The sequence below is a fragment of the Ranitomeya imitator genome, chromosome 5, assembly GCF_032444005.1.
Source record: "Ranitomeya imitator isolate aRanImi1 chromosome 5, aRanImi1.pri, whole genome shotgun sequence".
NCBI lineage: Eukaryota > Metazoa > Chordata > Amphibia > Anura > Dendrobatidae > Ranitomeya > Ranitomeya imitator.
In genome coordinates this window covers 294,477,668-294,496,704 of record NC_091286.1, presented here as the reverse complement: position 1 = coordinate 294,496,704, position 19,037 = coordinate 294,477,668, and the positions used below count along the sequence as shown (strand labels likewise).

The window sequence follows — 19,037 nt, the reverse complement described above, 5'->3', positions numbered from 1 at the left end:
TCCAATCTCTACTGACCAATTAATAAGTTCCATTGCTGTCTATGGGTTGATGCCACACTCAAGTGGCAGTCATTGTATCAGCATTTTGTCTAATTTATGTGTTGAATCATGTGCTATTATTCATCAAGCTATGCATTTCCTAGCTGTAAGGGATGAATTTTAGGGTAATTATCCAGACAAGACTGAGCTTTTGTTCCTGTTTCCATAGTAACAAGACCAAGGATTCTGAAAGTGCAGGGCAGGGAGCTGAAGCTGAGCAAAGCCTGTGGATCCATTGCTGACTGCACATTTGAGGAACTCTGTGACCGTGTAAGTGCCCCACAAACTAGTTACTACATCTATACCATTTTTTTGGTTGTTTTTGTGATCAGCAAGCCACTTGTCTCATAAACATTGAACAAAAACATGTTTTCATGTAACACCCAGATAAGTTGCTCTTCTGAATAATTATCTTGGGACAACAATTATTTTATTCAAATAAATACATAAATCCACTTGACCAATGCACACATTATATTAAACCAGGGTAACAGAAGAGCAATAATATGTTGGGTTATGCCCATGGGGTACTACTGCAGAACCTGGGGTCACCTGTAGGCCCTTCTGCTGCCATGTGGTGCTGCATGTTGGATATATTTTCCAGTGCTGCTAAGGGAGAACAACTCCATAATACTCCACGTGATGGAGCATTTATACAGAAAGAAACCTCTGTATGCCTTTAATTGAAATCCTTGGCATACACAGACTAACTTAAGGACCACGTACCTATATAGGAAACCTAGTACAAGAAAAACACAAAGTGGTAATATAGCTGTGTGCTTGTTTTTTTTTTTCTTCACTTTACACAATACTGATCCTGAGTTACAGATAGTAATAGTAGTCCAGAGATGCATTTATAATTCTATTGGTTGACCCTTGAAATCAACATGGTGTAGACCGAAGTGCCCCTAACAGATTATCTTAATTGTTATGGTATAAAGCTATGTGTATTATTATTATTATCATTGTTATTAATCAGCTGCCAACCTGCCATGCTCTAGATATAAACTGAACTAACCAGAGGTCAGAGCTGCCAAGGCTTTATGATTCTGAATGTAGGTCATACTATGCGTTCTAAAAGGAAGACAAAGAAGTTGCCAAATGCAAAGTGATCACCTACAAATAAGTGTTTATTTGTTAATGAAAGGACAAAAACAAATAATATAAAAATAACTAAACTATCCAATAAGCTGTTGTACAAACCTAGACTTGCCCATAATGTAGCATATGTCTAGGCCTCAAATGTCTAAGGAATAATAGTACCCTGGATACCCGCTGAAATATGATATACAGTGCCTTGCAAAAATATTCGGCTCCCTGGAAATTTTCAACCTTTTCCCGCATATCATGCTTCAAACATAAAGATACCAATTGTACATTTTTGGTCAAGAATCAACAACAAGTTTAACACAGTTGTGAAGTTGAACCAAATTTATTGGTTATTTTAAATTTTTGTGGAAATTCAAAAACTGAAAAGTGGGGTGTACAATATTATTCGGCCCCCTTACTTTCAGTGCAGCAAACTCACTCCAGAAGTTCATTGTGGATCTCTGAATGATCCAATGTTGTTCTAAATGCCTACTGATGATAAATATAATCCACCTGTGTGTAATCAAGTCTCCATATAAATGCACCTGCTCTGTGATAGTCTCAGGGTTCTGTTTGAATCAGAGAGAGCATCATGAAGACCAAGGAACACAACAGCCAGGTCCGTGATACTGTTGTGGAGAAGTTTAAAGCCAGATTTAGATACAAAATGATTTGAAAAACTTTAAACATCCCAAGGAGCACTGTGCAAGCAATCATATTGAAATGGAAGGAGTATCATACCACTGCAAATCTACCAAGACCCGGCCGTCCCTCTTAACTTTCATCTCAAACAAGGAGAACGCTGATCAGAGATGCAGCCAAGAGGCCCATGATCACTCTAGATCAGTGTTCCCCCAACGCCGGTCCTCAAGAGCCACCAACAGGTCATGTTTTCAGGATTTCCTTAGTATTGCACAGGTGATTGAATGCTTGCCTGTCCAGGTGATGCAATTATCGCCCGGTGCAATACTAAGGAAATCTTGAAAACATGACCTGTTGGTGGCTCTTGAGGACCGGAGTTGGGGAACACTGCTCTAGATGAACTGCAGAGATCTACAGCTGAGGTTGAACAGTCTGTCCATAGGACTATTATCAGTCGTACACTGCACAAATCTGGCCTTTATGGAAGAGTAGCAAGAAGAAAGCCATTTTTCAAAGATATCCATAAAAAGTGTCAGTTTGCAACAAGCCACCTGGGAGACCCACCAAACATGTGGAAGAAGGTGCTCTGGTCAGATGAAACCAAAATTTAACTTTTTGGCAACAATGCCAAACGATATGTTTGGCGTAAAGGCAACACAGCTCATTACCCTGAACACACCATCCCCACTGTCAAACATGGTGGTGGCAGCATCATGGTTTGGGCCTGCTTTTCTTCAGCAGGGACAGGGAAGGTGGTTAAAATTGGTGGAAGATGGATGGAGCCAAATACAGGACCATTCTTGAAAAAAACCTGTTTGAGTCTGCAAAAGATCTGAGACTGGGACGGAGATTTGTCTTACAACAAGACAATGATCCCAAACATAAAGCAAAATCTACAATGGAATGGTTCACAAATAAACGTATCCAGGTGTTAGAATGGCCAAGTCAAAGTCCAGACCTCAATCCAATCGAGAATCTGTGGAAAGAGCTGAAAACTGCTGTTCACAAACGATCTCCATCAAACCTCACTGAGCTCGAGCTGTTTGTCAAGGAAGAATGGGCAAGAATTTCAGTCTCTCGATATACAAAACTGACAGAGACATACCCCAAGCGACTTGCAGCTGTAATCGCAGCAAAAGGTGGCACAACAAAGTATTAAGTTAAAGGGGCCGAATAATATTGCACGCCCCACTTTTCAGTTTTTGATTTTTTTACAACAATTTTAAATAACCAATAAATTTCGTTTAACTTCACAATTGTGTTCCACTTGTTGTTGATTCTTCACCAAATATTTATATTTGGTATCTTTGTTTGAAGCATGATATGTGGGAAAAGGTTGAAAAGTTCCAGGGAGCCGAATACTTTTGCAAGGCACTATATGTGTAAACATCAAAAGGCAGCTACGCAAGTAAACTAGACATTGACATAAAAGTCACAGCGTGTAGAAAAAATAATATTAACACAAATAGAAATGGAATATTACCAGCACAGCCCAACCATCAATGCATATCACCAAAAAAGAGTGGACAAGCGTAATATGATATGGAGGCCGGAACCTGTGTAGCAATAAAATGAGGAAGGAGACCCCTCAGGCATATCGCCACTGACCATGTGGTTTCCTCAGGGGTGAAATGGTCACTTAATTTGCTAAGTGGTTGCTAATTTGCATCACCACAGCTGTTGTGAATTCTGTTGTCGAACTCCCTCCTGTGGTCGTGAATGGTACTTCGGCGAGTTCTGTCTATGGGCTCCCTCTGGTGGCTATGAGTGAAGCTGCTGCTTCTGAGGTTCCTTACACAGGTGACGTGGTTTATCCTTTGGTTGGCTGCTCTATTTAACTCCTCTCAGATCGTTACTCTATGCCAGCTGTCAATGTTTTTGCATTGGTTCAGTTCGCTCCTGGATCTCTCTGGTGACCTGCCTTCCCCTGCAGAAGCTAAGTTCCTGATAGTCTTTATTTGTTCACTGTTTTCTTGTCCAGCTGGTTATCATGATTTTGTCTTGCTAGCTGGAAGCTCTGGGATGCAGAGTGGCCCCTCCGCACCGTGAGTCGGTGCGGAGGTCTTTTTTGCACACTCTGCGTGGTCTTTTGTAGGTTTTTGTGCTGATCGCAAAGTTACCTTTCCTATCCTCTGTCTATTTAGTAAGTCTGGCCTCCCTTTGCTGAAACCTGTTTCATCTCTACGTTTGTGACTTCCATCTTTACTCACAGTCAATATATGTGGGGGGCTTCCTTTACCTTTGGGGAATTTCTCTGAGGCAAGGTAGGCTTTATTTTCTATCTCTAGGGCTAGATAGTTCTTAGGCTGTGACGAGGCGCCTAGGTCTGGTCAGGAGCGCTCCACGGCTATTTTTAGTGTGTGTGATAGGATTAGGGCTTGCGGTCAGCAGAGCTCCCACATCCCAGAGCTCGTCCTGTATGAGGTTTAACTATCAGGTCATTCCGGGTGCTCCTAACCACCAGGTCATAACACACAGCGTTGACTCTAAATTTATAAACTAGCAGCATTACCAATGCCCTCTGATACATTCGATACAGCTGTCTTCCTAATGCCTAATCCTGACATGTCATGTGTCGCTTGTCATGTGTTTTCAATAGGGACATTGAAGGAAGCTGCTGTTAGACACCTCTGGGAGCAGCTCATCTTCCCTGACAACAGAGGGATTGGGAGGTTAAATTTGTCAGATCCTTCTCTTCCTAGACATCATTTATCACCGAAGAGCTGGGAAGTCCACATTCACATCATGTGGTTGGCTGCATTCTGCAATTAGAGTTGCCCGTTCAGTCAACTTTAAAGGAAACACGACATGTTGAAAATGGAATCTGATCTGCAGGCAGGATGGTTTTAAGCAGGAGGAGCTGATCAGATTATTTTGCATTAGTCTGGGTTAAAGTTTCAGTAAAACATGCATTTTTTATTATTGAATTCCCTGTTGTTTGTATGTATCGGAGTCCAGGGGGCGGTCCTATTCAGTGATTGGCAGTCTTCCCTGTATGACCGCATGCAGTGATATCTGTCAATCACAGAGTATGACTGCATAATGGACTCATGCGTATACAAGCACCAGTGATCTCAATTAATAAAATAAAGATTATACCAAGTCTTTTCCAACAAACCAATACGTCATTCTCCACAGCTTCTCCTTCTCTATACCACGCTGTCCAGAGATTGGACTGGATCTACTACAGGACAGATTCCCTTTAATCGAATGTCTTTGAGGCCTTTTCTAGCTGATATATGTATTTCTAAAACCAAGCTTTGGATAAAATATGTACATGCAGTATGATTAAATTGTAAAATAGAGTTGTAATTTAACCCATGGCACAATACATCAATGATACATACAATACATCATACTCTGAAAATAAGATCAAGAATATTTTTATGAATAATTTACCAACAACTTGTTTTGTGATTGAATAAAGAGAAAAATCTTTAGCTGGTGTTCTCATGTATACTTGCTATATAGTTATGAATTTGGAAATCATTGATGAAGATGCCTGTAGATTATGCTTCTGTGACTGCTAATTATTGCAGATGCTAATACGAGGGCATTACAACGATATTACATAACCCTATAGGTAAATGTGTAAAGACACTTACCATTCCAATCCCAGTTTGTGATGATCGCTATTTTCTATGTTCTCTTCCGCCCTAGAAGGTTCAGACGGTTGGAGTGTGCTGCAGCGTAATAGAATACAGAAAGTCTTAATTGTTTATGTATTGGGACATAATTAATGTAAGCAGATGCATTAAGGATTAAGCTCCTTCTTTTTAATTGCCAACATGGAGAATGTGGAATGTGATAATTGCCACAAGATGAAAAACAAACATCATAAGAATGTATGTCCTCCAGCGGTGATCGCTGGGAAGAGTTGGATTCATCAGCGTTAGGGGCATTAGTTACAAAGCAAAGAACAAGGACACATTGCTCCTTTCTGTCCATGGTTCTACTGGATGAAAGCTATAGAATCGTTTGCCCATCTTCTGTTCCCTGCCCACTCCTTTCATCACCCAACGTAGAGGACGAGGGAGTTTACGCCTCAGAATGTAGTGCACTAAATTAATAAACATGATTGACTATGCTAGTTGGATAGTTTAGGGTTTTCTTCTCTTTACCATGATTACAGAATTGCATTGAAGAAGCCTTTGAGCCAAAACCCATATTCATGGAGTTATGGAGGCATAATTGTACATTGTGCTATACTATATGGTAAAATTTTCGCATGATGTGATCACATACAGTAAGATGTGAACTCCTCTGCAGTAAAGTATTGAGCCTCTTGCCCTTGGCCCAAAACTTCCAATGGCACATCTGCTTTTTTAATCTGTGCTATCGATGTGACAAGGTGTTCTTGGAATTCTTTCTTATTGGAGACTGGATATTTTATATCAGTGTTTGCCAAACTCCAGTCCTCACGGCTCCACACGTCATGTTTTCAGAATTTCTTAAGTATTGCATAGGTGATGGAATTATTATTAAGTCATCAGAAACTGCCACAGGTTCTGTCACCTGTGGAATAGTTGGGGGGGGGCCATGAGGACAGAGTTTGAATCTAAGGGGTGAGGTTTCTCCTTGTGGAAGTGACATACCAGGTCTGGCATGTCAGTATGAGGAGACTTAAAAGCCTTGCATGCTACTCTGGGAAATTGAATATGCAAATTGTCTCTTGAGACAAGAGGACTTGAACCTAGTGCCACCTACTGGAAGTAGCAATCCTACAAGTCTGTCACCTTTTAAAGAGCTTTGCAGTATAACTTATGGGTTTGAGAAACACTGTTTTAACTGAACACCGATTGTGAAAATAGTCCTAAGCCAATGGTGACTTGCTCCTTTTTACATTGTAGCCTCTGGGCGCCAGTGATTACTTGGAGATGTGCAAGAAATTTGACACCGTTTTTATTCGGCAAATCCCGCAGTTCAATATGACGAAACGTTCTCAGGCTCGCAGGTTTATTACTCTCATAGATGCCTTCTATGATCATAAGGTAAAGATAAATTACTGATATTTTCTGATGTTAGAAAAAAGGGGCTGACCACTTTATCTTTTACAAATGTGTAGGGACATGATTATGTGGCACTTACTAATGTATAAGGTTCACAGCCTCTCCTCCTCCTGATTAATCCCATTATTTAAAAATAATTTGGCCAAGCCATGCTGGTGTGTAGGTAACCCTGTACAAATGGCAGTTCATATAAAGTTTGCATGTTGTACTGATATTTTGCAACACATATTCTGTGGAACCTCATTGTAAGGGTGCTATTGGCTTCTTGCTGGGGGATAGGTTATTATAAGCACATACCTATATGTGTTTCTTTGTATAGTTTATTATTGACCAGGACTTACCTGAATAATATTACTTGTATCATGTCATTCGTCGAGATTAATGCAGGGTTCTGCATGCCCCACTGCTCCCATCTATGAATATTCAGTACCATGGGATTGTACTGATCCCTTCATCGGGACCGTTGAACATCAAATGATTACATAGAAACACGTAAACCTGTTATCAATTTAATACAGTACTACTATTCTAAAAAAAAGCTGTAGTACTGAATATTCATCTAACATAATGGGACTGTATGCCAAACTCGACATTTTTCTTCTCCACGAATCATTCTATCACTGATGGACCAGGTTGGATCCAGCTAAGGCGTACTACTACCAGGTTTGCACAAGTGTTGTGTTCTACACAAAGGTGAGAATTGATTTCTTAGGGGTACGGGATATCCAGTTGTTTGATCACACAGATCCTTGCCTATGAAACGCTCTCCATTTTTCTCCTCTTTCTACTACAATTATAATGGTTGTATCATGTCACTCGCCTAGCTTGCACCCTAAGGCTATGTCCACACAGTGCATCTCTCATGCGTTTTTGCGGCGATTTTTCCGCACAGAAATGACTAAAACAACCATGGAAACCTTGTGCAAACTACTGTAATTCAATGACAATCCTGAAGTGTTCTGCACACGATCAGTAAATTTCCTTTGAGTATTTGCGGTGCATTTTTTTTCTGTAGCATGTCAATTCTTTGTGTGTTTCTGCAACATTTCCCACACATGGACTTCAGTTGAGTCAGTCAAATCTGTAGCAAAAATGCGGGAATAAAGATGTTTGCGGATTTGCTAAGTTTTTATTTGCGTTTTAATCTATGTGACAGAGTGGGAAACACCAGCGCGGTGGTTCTGATCGTCGGTAACACTACCGCCAGCAAGACCGTCAGTCAGAGCGCATCGAGGTCATGCTGTTAGATGTCAACGTGACCCCGCAGCTGTGACTGTGACCCGCAGCAGTGATCTGCAGTAAAAAGCTTACCGCAGGTCAGCAGTAGTGGGCTCATGAGACTGCTCCATCCATCAGGCTGTGTCTGCTGTCATTGATAACAGTGATAGCAGGAGCCACCGATCGGAGATGTAATCTCTTGTCAGCCGGTGCCTGTGCTCACACTTAAAAAAACAAACAAACAAACATGTAAAACAATTCCATACATATTCAAATAAAATTAAAAAAAAATAGAATTAGACTTACCGGTAATTCGGTTTCCAGGAACCTTCCACGATGACATACGGAGGTTGCCTCTTTGCTCTAATGGGGAACAGGAAATACGAAGAGGTTAAAAGGCCCTCCCACCTCCCACTTGCCAGTGACTTATAACTGAAAACCATAGCACCGGTTTACCTTGAATCCCAGATTTTATCCAGGAGTATAGGGAGGGAACTAGCGCCGTCGTGGAAGGTTCCTAGAAACTGAATTACCGGTAAGCCTAATTCTATTTTCTCTAGTCACCTTCCACGATGGCATACGGAGGAATACCAACTAATTTGGCGCTATGGGAGGACAACAGCCTGGAGAACTTTCCGTCCGAAGACTAAATCTTTGGGCAATATGTCTAAACTATAATGGTTGGCGAAAGTATGCAAAGAACTCCACGTAGCTGCCCTGCAGATCTGTTCCGCAGAGGCGCCTGCTCTTTCTACCCAGGAGACTGAAGTGGATCTGGTTGAGGGGGCCTTAATCCCCACTGGGGGTGTTTTGTTTTGAGCAAGATATGCTTCTGCTATAGCTTTCTTGATCCAGCCAGCAATAGTGCTTTTTGCTACTTTTTTTCCTTTATTTTTTCCGGAGGGATGGACAAATAGATTTTGATCAATAAGAGCTGGTTTGCTCTAAGTAGTATAGTACAACACATCTGACGTCAAGAGTATGAAAACTTCCTTCTTTTGGATTTGCTGGATTTTGGCAGAAAGAAAATAGGACAATTTCCTGGGAGCGGTGGAATTCAGAGACTACTTTTGGAAGGAAAGAGGGGTCGAGACGTAGTACTATGGAGTTATCCCTAATAGACAAGTAGGGCTCTCTCATTGACAGGGCCTGGAGTACTCCTACTCTTCTTGCCGATGTTATAGCCACCAGAAAAATTGTCTTTTAAATGAGATTGTGTGGAGAACAGGAGGATAAAAGTTCAAAGGGTGGACCTGTAAGCCCCTGGAATACTAAATTAAGGTCCCATAGGGGCACCAGCGATTGTGTTTTAGGGTTCATTCTGGAGGCTGACATCATGAACCTCTTAATCCAGTGATGACCTGCCAGATCCTGGTCAAAAATAGAACTGAGGGCAGAGACCTGGACTTTTAAAGTGCTAGGCCTGAGGCCTATTTCTAAGCCTTTTTGTAGAAAATCTAGAATTTGCGACAAATTCGGATTGAGGGGATCTGGTAGTTCAGGAAGACAGAAAGATCAAATTTTTTTCCAAACTTTATTATATATAGCATTGGTTACTGGTTTTCTTGATTTTTGAAGTGTAGCAACCACTGAGTCTGATAGCCCTTTAGCTCTCAGCACCTGGGCTTCAGTAAGCATGCCGCCAATTCCATTTGTGGGGATCCAGATGATGAATGGGTCCCTGCGAGAGAAGGTCGTTTCCTACTGGTAACTGGACCAGGCCGTCTACCCGTAGGTCGATAATCAGGTTGTACCAGCTCCTTTTTGGCCACAACGGAGCTACTAAAATAGTTGGTGTTTGTTCTTCTCGGATTTTCCGTAAGACCTTTGCTAAAATTCGGATCGGTGAGATCGCATAGGCCAGGCGAAAATTCCACCTCTGGGTTAGAGCATCTACCCCTCTGGAGCCGTCCCTGGGGTTTAGGGAGAAGAAGGCTTTGACCTGCGTGTTTTGGCGAGATGCGAAAAGGTCGATTTCTGGTAGACCCCACCTGTCTACGAGCATCTGGAAGCTCCGGCTGCTCAGGCTCCATTCTTCTGGCTGTATATCCTGGCGACTCAGATAGTCTGCCTGGGTGTTGGAAGAGCCTTTCAGGTGAACTGCTGTCAAAGACAGTAGGTATCTCTGTGCCCAGGAGCATATTCGGGTAGATATGTTCCTTAAGTTGTTGTTTTTCGTACTGCCCTGGTGTCTGATGTGAGCAACTGCTGTCATATTGTCCGAATATATTCCAACGTGATGTCCCCTGATAAGTTGACCCCCTGCTAAAAGGGCCTCCTCTAGAGCTTTTAGTTCTCTGTAGTTGGATAACTTCCTGCTCGTTGCCAGGTCCCACAGTCCTTGGGAGGGGGTATCGTTTATCATGGCTCCCCAGCCTCTTTTGCCGGCATCTGTTGTAATTGTAGTCAATGGGGCTTGAGTCCAACTGACCCCTTTTTGAAGATTTTTCAGGTTTATCCACCATGCTAGGGAGGCTTTGACTCGACCCGGCATGTATAGTCTTTTGTTTAATGAGTTGGGATGGCCGTTCCAATTCTGCAGAATATGCGCCTGAAGGATTCTGGAGTGGGCCTGAGCCCAGGGTACGGATTGGATACAGGCTGTCATGGAACCTAAAAGTGACATGCCCTTCCTGAGCGTAGGAGATCTTGTGTCTCTGAATGTCTTGACTTTTGTTACCAAAATTAGACGGTGGTCCTCTGGAAGAAAAGACATTTGCTTTGCGGAGTTTAAGAGGACTCCCAGGAACTTCCTGGATTTGGAGGGCCGTAGCTGGGATTTCTTCAGATTCAAGACCCACCCTAGAGATGTTAGAGCATTGAGAGTCTTTGATACATGAGACTCTGATCTCTTTGGTGGAGGCTACTATTAGCAGATCGTCCAGGTAAGGCACTATACAGATGCCTTGATTCCAGATAAAGGATACTACCTCCGCCATTATCTCGGAAAAAACTCTTGGTGCAGAGGAGATTCCAAACGGAATGACGTTGAATTGATAATGTTCTATCAGATGTTTCCCTTGTACCGCAAACTTGAGATATTTTCGATGCTTTGGGTGAATCGGAATATGAAAGTATGCATCCTTTAGGTCGATAGTCGACATGGAGTGAGGACTTATCAAAGGGATGGCAGTTTTTACCAATTCCATTTTGAACCTTCGGTATTTCACATGCTGCTTGAGTCCTTTCAGATTATGATGATACGAGACTCGCCTGAAGGCTTGGGTACGAGAACTAGTCGGGAGTGATGTCCCAGACTTCTTTCTGGAACTCGAGATATCACATTTGATTTCGTTAAATCTCTGAGACCTGCTAGCAATATTGTTTGGTCTCTTAGGGAGGGAAGGGAGGTGACCTTTAGACCCTGTGGAGGGGAGGAAATGAACTCTATCTACAGGCCCTCTTTGATGACAGACATTGAGGACCCAGGGGAAACTGGTGATATTTTGCCACTGATGGAAAAAATTTGAGAGTCTCCCCCCCCCACCGGGTCGAAGTCACCGCTTGTCCTGTTGATACTGCTGTTGTTGGGGGATAAGGATATTTTTGCCTCCGCTCTCCGGATAGCTCCACCTCCCAGATTTGCCTTTTTCTCTTTGAGAGGTTTGGGGCTGTGAGGGCCGAAAAAAACTTTTCTTAGGGTTTTTTGTTCTGGAAGAGCTTTTTTCTTATCTGTTGCCTTTTCCAAGATCTCATCTAGAGAAGGCCCAAAGACATAGTCACCTTTAAAAGGTATAGCACATAATTTGGCTTTGGCGGTGATATCCCCAGACCCCACCTTGAGCCAAAGAGCTCTTCTAGCTGAATTAGTTTGTACTAGAGATCTAGCGGCAACACTGATGGTCTCCATGGAGGCATCCGCCAAAAAACCAGTAGCTCTAAGGCTGCCGTCACACTAGCAGTATTTGGTCAGTATTTTACATCAGTATTTGTAAGCCAAAACCAGGAGTGGAACAAATTGAGGAAAAGTATAACAGAAACATATGCACCACTTCTGCATTTATCACCCACTCCTGGTTTTGGCTTACAAATACTGATGTAAAATACTGACCAAATACTGCTAGTGTGATGGCAGCCTAAGAAGGCTGGGTAGAGGGTCCAGCAGTTCACCCCTAGAAGTACCTTGGGATATATGGGACTCTAGCTCCCCTAACCAGCGGAAGAGGGCTCTAGCTACACAGGTCGAAGCGATATTGGCTTTTAAGGCTACCTTAGAAGTCTCTCAGGATTTTTTCAAGAGACTTTCGATTTTCCTGTCCATTGGATCCTTCAACTGTGAGGAATCTTCAAATGGAAGGGCTGTTCTTTTTGCAACTCTTGCCACTTGTGAGTCGACCTTGGGAATGTCCCTTTTGACCGAATCCCCTTCTAAGGGGTATCTGTGCTTCATCTCAGAGGGAATGCTGAGGTGTTTTTCTGGCAGTTCCCGCTCTTGATTAATCATGTCAAGTACATTAGAGTGTACCGGGAATCCTACACGTTTCCGCTTGGTTATTCCACCAAACATTTGGTCCTGAATGGACTGTGGTGCTGACTCCTCCTCCAGCCCCATAGTGCTGCGTACGGCAGATGCTAGATCCTCAATCCAATCCGAGGAAAAAAAATATTTCCTGGTTTCGGAGGTTATGGGTGACATGGGTTCCTCTCGTCTACCTGAGGATGAGGCATAAGAGAGGTCTGATTCAGACTCAGAATCCTCAACCTGAATCTTTCTTTTCTTTGCTGGAGAAAGTAGTGGTAGGTGTGGAGGGGTAAAGGCCACCAGGGAAGACTGCACCTCTTGCTTAACTAGCGAGCGGATTTCTTCCAAGAGGGAAGGCTACTCTGCTCTGACTATTTTGTCCGTACACGATTGACAGTTTTTTATCCCATAATGAGGGCAATTTAATATTGCAGATGGCACATTTTTTCTATATAGAAGCTTTAGGGGTAGACTTGTCTCCCTGGAACGAGAGGGAGAGTAGTGTCAGATAAACAAAACAAAAAACCTAGATTATCTATCTAAGGACCCCCAGTCCCTGCAACACTTACTGTGGCAGGGGCAGTGCTGGGCTCTGCAGGCACAGGGCAGGTATTGACTTCCATCAGGACAGTCTTACCTGTGACGTTTTAAGGCAGGTTTTATACCGGAGAGTAGGTCCCTGCCCCCAGCGAAGGTCGGTTCCCTCCTCCCCTCCTAGTCCTGGGGTAGAGGAATGGCGTCCTGCACGAGGCCGCCGGCAGAAGTGCGGTGTTCAGCAGCAGAAGAAACCAGAATTGACGCGCACGATCACTTCCTGGACGCCGGCAGAGCACGCAGAAGGAGAGGAGACCGGAGAGCTCGGAGAGGACTCTGGTCAGGATCACTGGCCTGCTTTACCCTTGAGGGAGTGCGGGAAGGCCAGGAGGAGGTCCCGAGGACACCGCAGAGTGGCGCAACGGGAGCAGCAAGAAGGGGGAGGTGAGACACGACTCATGCTGCCCGGCTTTTAGCAGAGGCAAAGCCCAGTCAGGTCCTGTAGTTGCCGGCCACCACAGCACACGGAACCTCTCTGTCCCATGAGAAACAGGAAAGACACTGGCAAGTGGGAGGTGGAAGGGCCTTTTAACCTCTCCGTATTTCCTGTTCTCCATTAGGGCAAAGAGGCAACCTCCATATACCATCGTGGAATGTGACTAGAGAAAAAAACATTACACTCACCTAACACTAAATTTCCTCGTCTCCTAGTAAAAAGTGTAAAATAATACATATACTAGCCTAACGCCCAATCCCCGATGCCCATGTCTCCTAGGAAAAATCCAAAACAATAAACCACCATATACTCACCTGTCCGCCGTAGTCCACATAATCCCGAGTGTCCCACGATGATCTCACGTGTAGAACAGTCACATCGGGAGATCTGACTGCTCTACCCGGCCACTGGCAATGCATTGACAGGAGGTAATAGCTCCCACAGTGTATCACTGAGCTGCCGTTAGAGAGTTCATCAGCTGATTATCTCCAGTGCTCTCATGGCACTACCACTGCATGAGAACTTTGTCACTCAGCAGTGGTGCTGTAAGGGAGATCATTGGAGCTGATAAGCTGATGAACTCAGGTGAAATTTCTCATGGCAGCTCAGTGATACACTGCGGGAGGTATAACCTCCTGTCAGTGCATCGCCGGCTGTCTTTGAGAGCAGTCACATCAGTCACTGCTCTCAAAGTGATCAGGATCGTTGTGAGATAGTATTAATTATCGTCTCGGTGGATAGGTGAGGAATATTGTGGTTTATTTTATTTTTGTTGCAGGATATGTTTGCATCAGTGGATTAGGCGTACGGTGAGTATGGTTTAATTTACATTTTTATAAAGGAGTCTATGTCATTATTTCAAATAAAAGACTTTATTCTGGGTGTCTGTTTTTTTTACATCACTATGGGGTTAGTAATGGGGGCGTCTTATAGACTCCTCTCCATTACTAACCTTTCGGCTTGATGTCACCTGACAATACAAAAGTGACATCAATCCCCCCAACCATCAACCCACTTGCCATCGCCACAGGGCAAGTGGGAAGAGCGAGGCTAAGCGCCAGATCTTATAGATGCACCTTTCCTGGGGCAGCTGAGAGCTGGTGATGTTTTTAGCCTGGAGGCGCCACCGTTCCAAGACTATTAATATCAGCCTGCAGATGTCTGCCTAGCCTTTCCTGGTTAGATTTTATAGGGGGACCCTATGTCAATTTTTTTCTGGGGTTCCCCAGTAAACTAGCCAGTAAAGGCTAAGTCGACAACTGTGAGCTGATATTTACAGCCTGGGAACCTTTATAGCTATTGACTCCTTACCAGAATATTAACATCAGCCCTCAGCCGTCAGCTTGCCCTCAGCCATCGGCTTTCCCTCTGCTGGTTATAAAAATTACATGGGAGCCCATGCAATTTTTTTTTTCTTTTTTTTCTTTAACCCTTGAATGACCGGAGCTTTTTTTTGGTTTTGCGTTTTCGTTTTCCGCTCTCCTCCTTCCCAGAGCCATAACTTTTTTATTTTTCCGTCAATATGGCCATTTGAAGGCTTATTTTTTGCGGGACGAGTTGTACTTTTGAACGACACCATTGGTTTTACCATGTCGTGTATTAGAAAACGGGAAAAAAAATCCAAGTGCTTTGAAATTGCAAAAAAAGTGCAATCCCAAACTTTTTTTTTTTTGTTTGGCTTTTTTGCTAGGTTCACTAAATGCTAAAACTGACCTGCTATTATGATTCTCCAGGTCATTACAAGTTCACAGACACCAAACATGTCTATATTATTTTTTCTCTAAGTGGTGAGAAAAAAATTGCAAACTTTGCGCAAAAAAAAGTGCAATTTTCCGTTACCCATAGTGTCTCCGTTTTTCGGTGATCTCAGGTTGGGTGAGGACTTATTTTGTGTGCCGAGCTGATGTTTTTAATGATACCATTTTGGTGCAGATACATTCTTTTGATCGCCCGTTATTGCATTTTAATTCAATGTCGTGGAGACCAAAAATACGTAATTCTGGCGTTTTGACTTTTTTATCGCTGCGCTGTTTAGCGATCAGGATAATCCTTTTTTTTATAGATCGGGTGATTCTGAACGCGGCTATACTGAATATGTGTAGATTTGATTTTTTTATGTTTTATTTTGAATGGGGCTAAAGGTGGGTGATTTAAACTTTTAGATTTTTTAAATTTTTTTGTCATATTTTTAAACATTTTTTTTTTAATTTTGGCATGCTTTAACCCCTTCATGACCCAGCCTATTTTGACCTTAAAGACCTTGCCGTTTTTTGCAATTCTGACCAGTGTCCCTTTATGAGGTAATAACTCAGGAACGCTTCAACGGATCCTAGCGGTTCTGAGATTGTTTTTTCGTGACATATTGGGCTTCATGTTAGTGGTAAATTTAGGTCAATAAATTCTGCGTTTATTTGTGATAAAAACGGAAATTTGGCGAAAATTTTGAAAATTTCGCAATTTTCACATTTTGAATTTTTATTCTGTTAAACCAGAGAGATATGTGACACAAAATAGTTAATAAATAACATTTCCCACATGTTTACTTTACATCAGCACAATTTTGGAAACAAATTTTTTTTTTGTTAGGAAGTTATAAGGGTTAAAATTTGACCAGCGATTTGTCATTTTTACAACGAAATTTACAAAACCATTTTTTTTAGGGACCACCTCACATTTGAAGTCAGTTTGAGGGGTCTATATGGCTGAAAATACCCAAAAGTGACACCATTCTAAAAACTGCACCCCTCAAGGTACTCAAAACCACATTCAAGAAGTTTATTAACCCTTCAGGTCCTTCACAGCAGCAGAAGCAACATGGAAGGAAAAAATGAACATTTAACTTTTTAGTCACAAAAGTTATCTTTTAGCAACAATTTTTTTATTTTCCCAATGGTAAAAGGAGAAACTGAACCACGAAAGTTGTTGTGCAATTTGTCCTGAGTACGCTGATACCTTATATGTGGGGGTAAACCACTGTTTGGGCGCACGGCAGGGCTTGGAAGGGAAGGAGCGCCATTTGACTTTTTTAATCAAAAATTGGCTCCACTCTTTAGCGGACACCATGTCACGTTTGGAGAGCCCCCGTGTGCCTAAAAATTGGAGCTCCCCCACAAGTGACACCATTTTGGAAACTAGACGCCCCAAGGAACTTATCTAGATGCATAGTGAGCACTTTGAACCCCCAGGTGCTTCACAAATTGATCCGTAAAAATGAAAAAGTACTTTTTTTTCACAAAAAAATTCTTTTAGCCTCAATTTTTTCATTTTCACATGGGCAACAGGATAAAATGGATCCTAAAATGTGTTGGGCAATTTCTCCTGAGTACACCAATACCTCACATGTGGGGGTAAACCACTGTTTGGGCACATGGTAAGGCTCGGAAGGGAAGGAGCGCCATTTGACTTTTTGAATGAAAAATTATTTCCATCGTTAGCGGACACCATGTCGCGTTTGGATAGCTCCTGTGTGCCTAAACATTGGCGCTCCCCCACAAGTGACCCCATTTTGGAAACTAGACCCCCCAAGGAACTTATTTAGATGCCTAGTGAGCACTTTAAACCCCCAGGTGCTTCACAGAAGTTTATAACGCAGAGCCATGAAAATAAAAAATAATTTTTCTTTCCTCAAAAATGATTTTTTAGCCTGGAATTTCCTATTTTGCCAAGGATAATAGGAGAAATTGGACCCCAAATATTGTTGTCCAGTTTGTCCTGAGTACGCTGATACCCCATATGTGGGGGTAAACCACTGTTTGGGCGCACGGCAGGGCTCGGAAGGGATGGCACGCCATTTGGCTTTTTAAATGGAAAATTAGCTCCAATCATTAGCGGACACCATGTCACGTTTGGAGAGCCCCTGTGTGCCTAAACATTGGAGATCCCCCAGAAATGACACCATTTTGGAAACTAGACCCCCAAAGGAACTAATCTAGATGTGTGGTGAGGACTTTGAACCCCCAAGTGCTTCATAGAAGTTTATAATGCAGAGCCGTGAAAATAATAAATACGTTTTCTTTCCTCAAAAATAATTATTTAGCCCAGAATTTTTTAATTTTCCCAAGGGTAACAGGAGAAATCTGACCCCAACATTTGTTGTCCAGTTTCTCCTGAGTACGGTGATACCCCATATGTGGGGGTAAACTACTGTTTGGGCACATGCCGGGGCTTGGAATTGAAGTAGTGACGTTTTGAAATGCAGACTTTGATGGAATGCTTTGCGGGCGTCACGTTGCGTTTGCAGAGCCCCTGATGTGGCTAAACAGTAGAAACCCCCACAAGTGACCCCATTTTAGAAACTAGACCCCCCAAGGAACTTATCTAGATATGTGGTGAACACTTTGAACCCTCAAGTGCTTCACAGACGTTTACAACGCAGAGCCGTGAAAATAAAAAATCATTTTTCTTTCCTCAAAAATAATGTTTTAGCAAGCATTTTTTTAGATTCACAAGGGTAACAGGAGAAATTGGACCCCAGTAATTGTTGCGCAGTTTGTCCTGAGTATGCTGGTACCCCATATGTGGGGGTAAACCACTGTTTGGGCACACGTCAGGGCTCGGAAGTGAGGGAGCACCATTTGACTTTTTGAATACGAGATTGGCTGGAATCAATGGTGGCGCCATGTTGCGTTTGGAGACCCCTGATGTGCCTAAACAGTGGAAACCCCTCAATTCTACCTCCAACACTAACCCCAACACACCCCTAACCCTAATCCCAACTGTAGCCATAACCCTAATCACAACCCTAACCACAACCCTAATTCCAACCCTAACCCTAAGGCTATGTGCCCACGTTGCGGATTCGTGTGAGATATTTCCGCACCATTTTTGAAAAATCCACGGGTAAAAGGCACTGCGTTTTACCTGCGGATTTCCCGCGGATTTCCAGTGTTTTTTGTGCGGATTTCACCTGTGGATTCCTATTGAGGAACAGGTGTAAAACGCTGCGGAATCCGCACAAAGAATTGACATGCTGCGGAAAATACAACGCAGCGTTTGCGTGCGGTATTTTCCACACCATGGGCACAGCGGATTTGGTTTTTCATATGTTTACATGGTACTGTAAACCTGATGGAAAACTGCTACGAATCCACAGCGGCCAATCCGCAGCCAAATCCGCACCGTGTGCACATAGCCTAATTCTAAAGGTATGTGCACACGCTGCGGAAAACGCTGCGGATCCGCAGCAGTTTCCCACGAGTTTACAGTTCAATGTAAACCTATGGGAAACAAAAATCGCTGTACACATGCTGCGGAAAAACTGCACGGAAACGCAGCGGTTTACATTCCGCAGCATGTCGCTTCTTTGTGCGGATTCCGCAGCGGTTTTACAACTGCTCCAATAGAAAATCGCAGTTGTAAAACCGCAGTGAAATGCGCAGAAAAAAACGCGGTAAATCCGCCATAAATCCGCAGCGGTTTAGCACTGCGGATTTATCAAATCCGCAGCGGAAAAATCCGCAGAGGACCAGAATACGTGTGCACATACCGAAACCCTAACCCTACCCCTAACCCTAACCCTAACCCTACCCCTAACCCTAACCCTAACCCT

At 43.0% G+C, this 19,037-nt stretch overlaps 1 protein-coding gene across 2 annotated transcripts in view; it reads left to right on the top strand.

Annotated features, from left to right (window-relative positions):
* The window catches only part of AFG1L (AFG1 like ATPase), a 228,107-nt gene that overhangs the window by 189,059 nt on the left and 20,011 nt on the right, over window positions 1–19,037 (top strand). The window contains exons 10-11 of one of the 2 annotated variants that reach the window (XM_069726253.1): window positions 209–309; window positions 6,621–6,761. In XM_069726253.1, the coding sequence (XP_069582354.1) occupies window positions 209–309; window positions 6,621–6,761 (242 nt within the window). The remainder of the gene's footprint in view (window positions 1–208; window positions 310–6,620; window positions 6,762–19,037) is intronic. The other variant, XM_069726254.1, reaches the window with a different exon arrangement.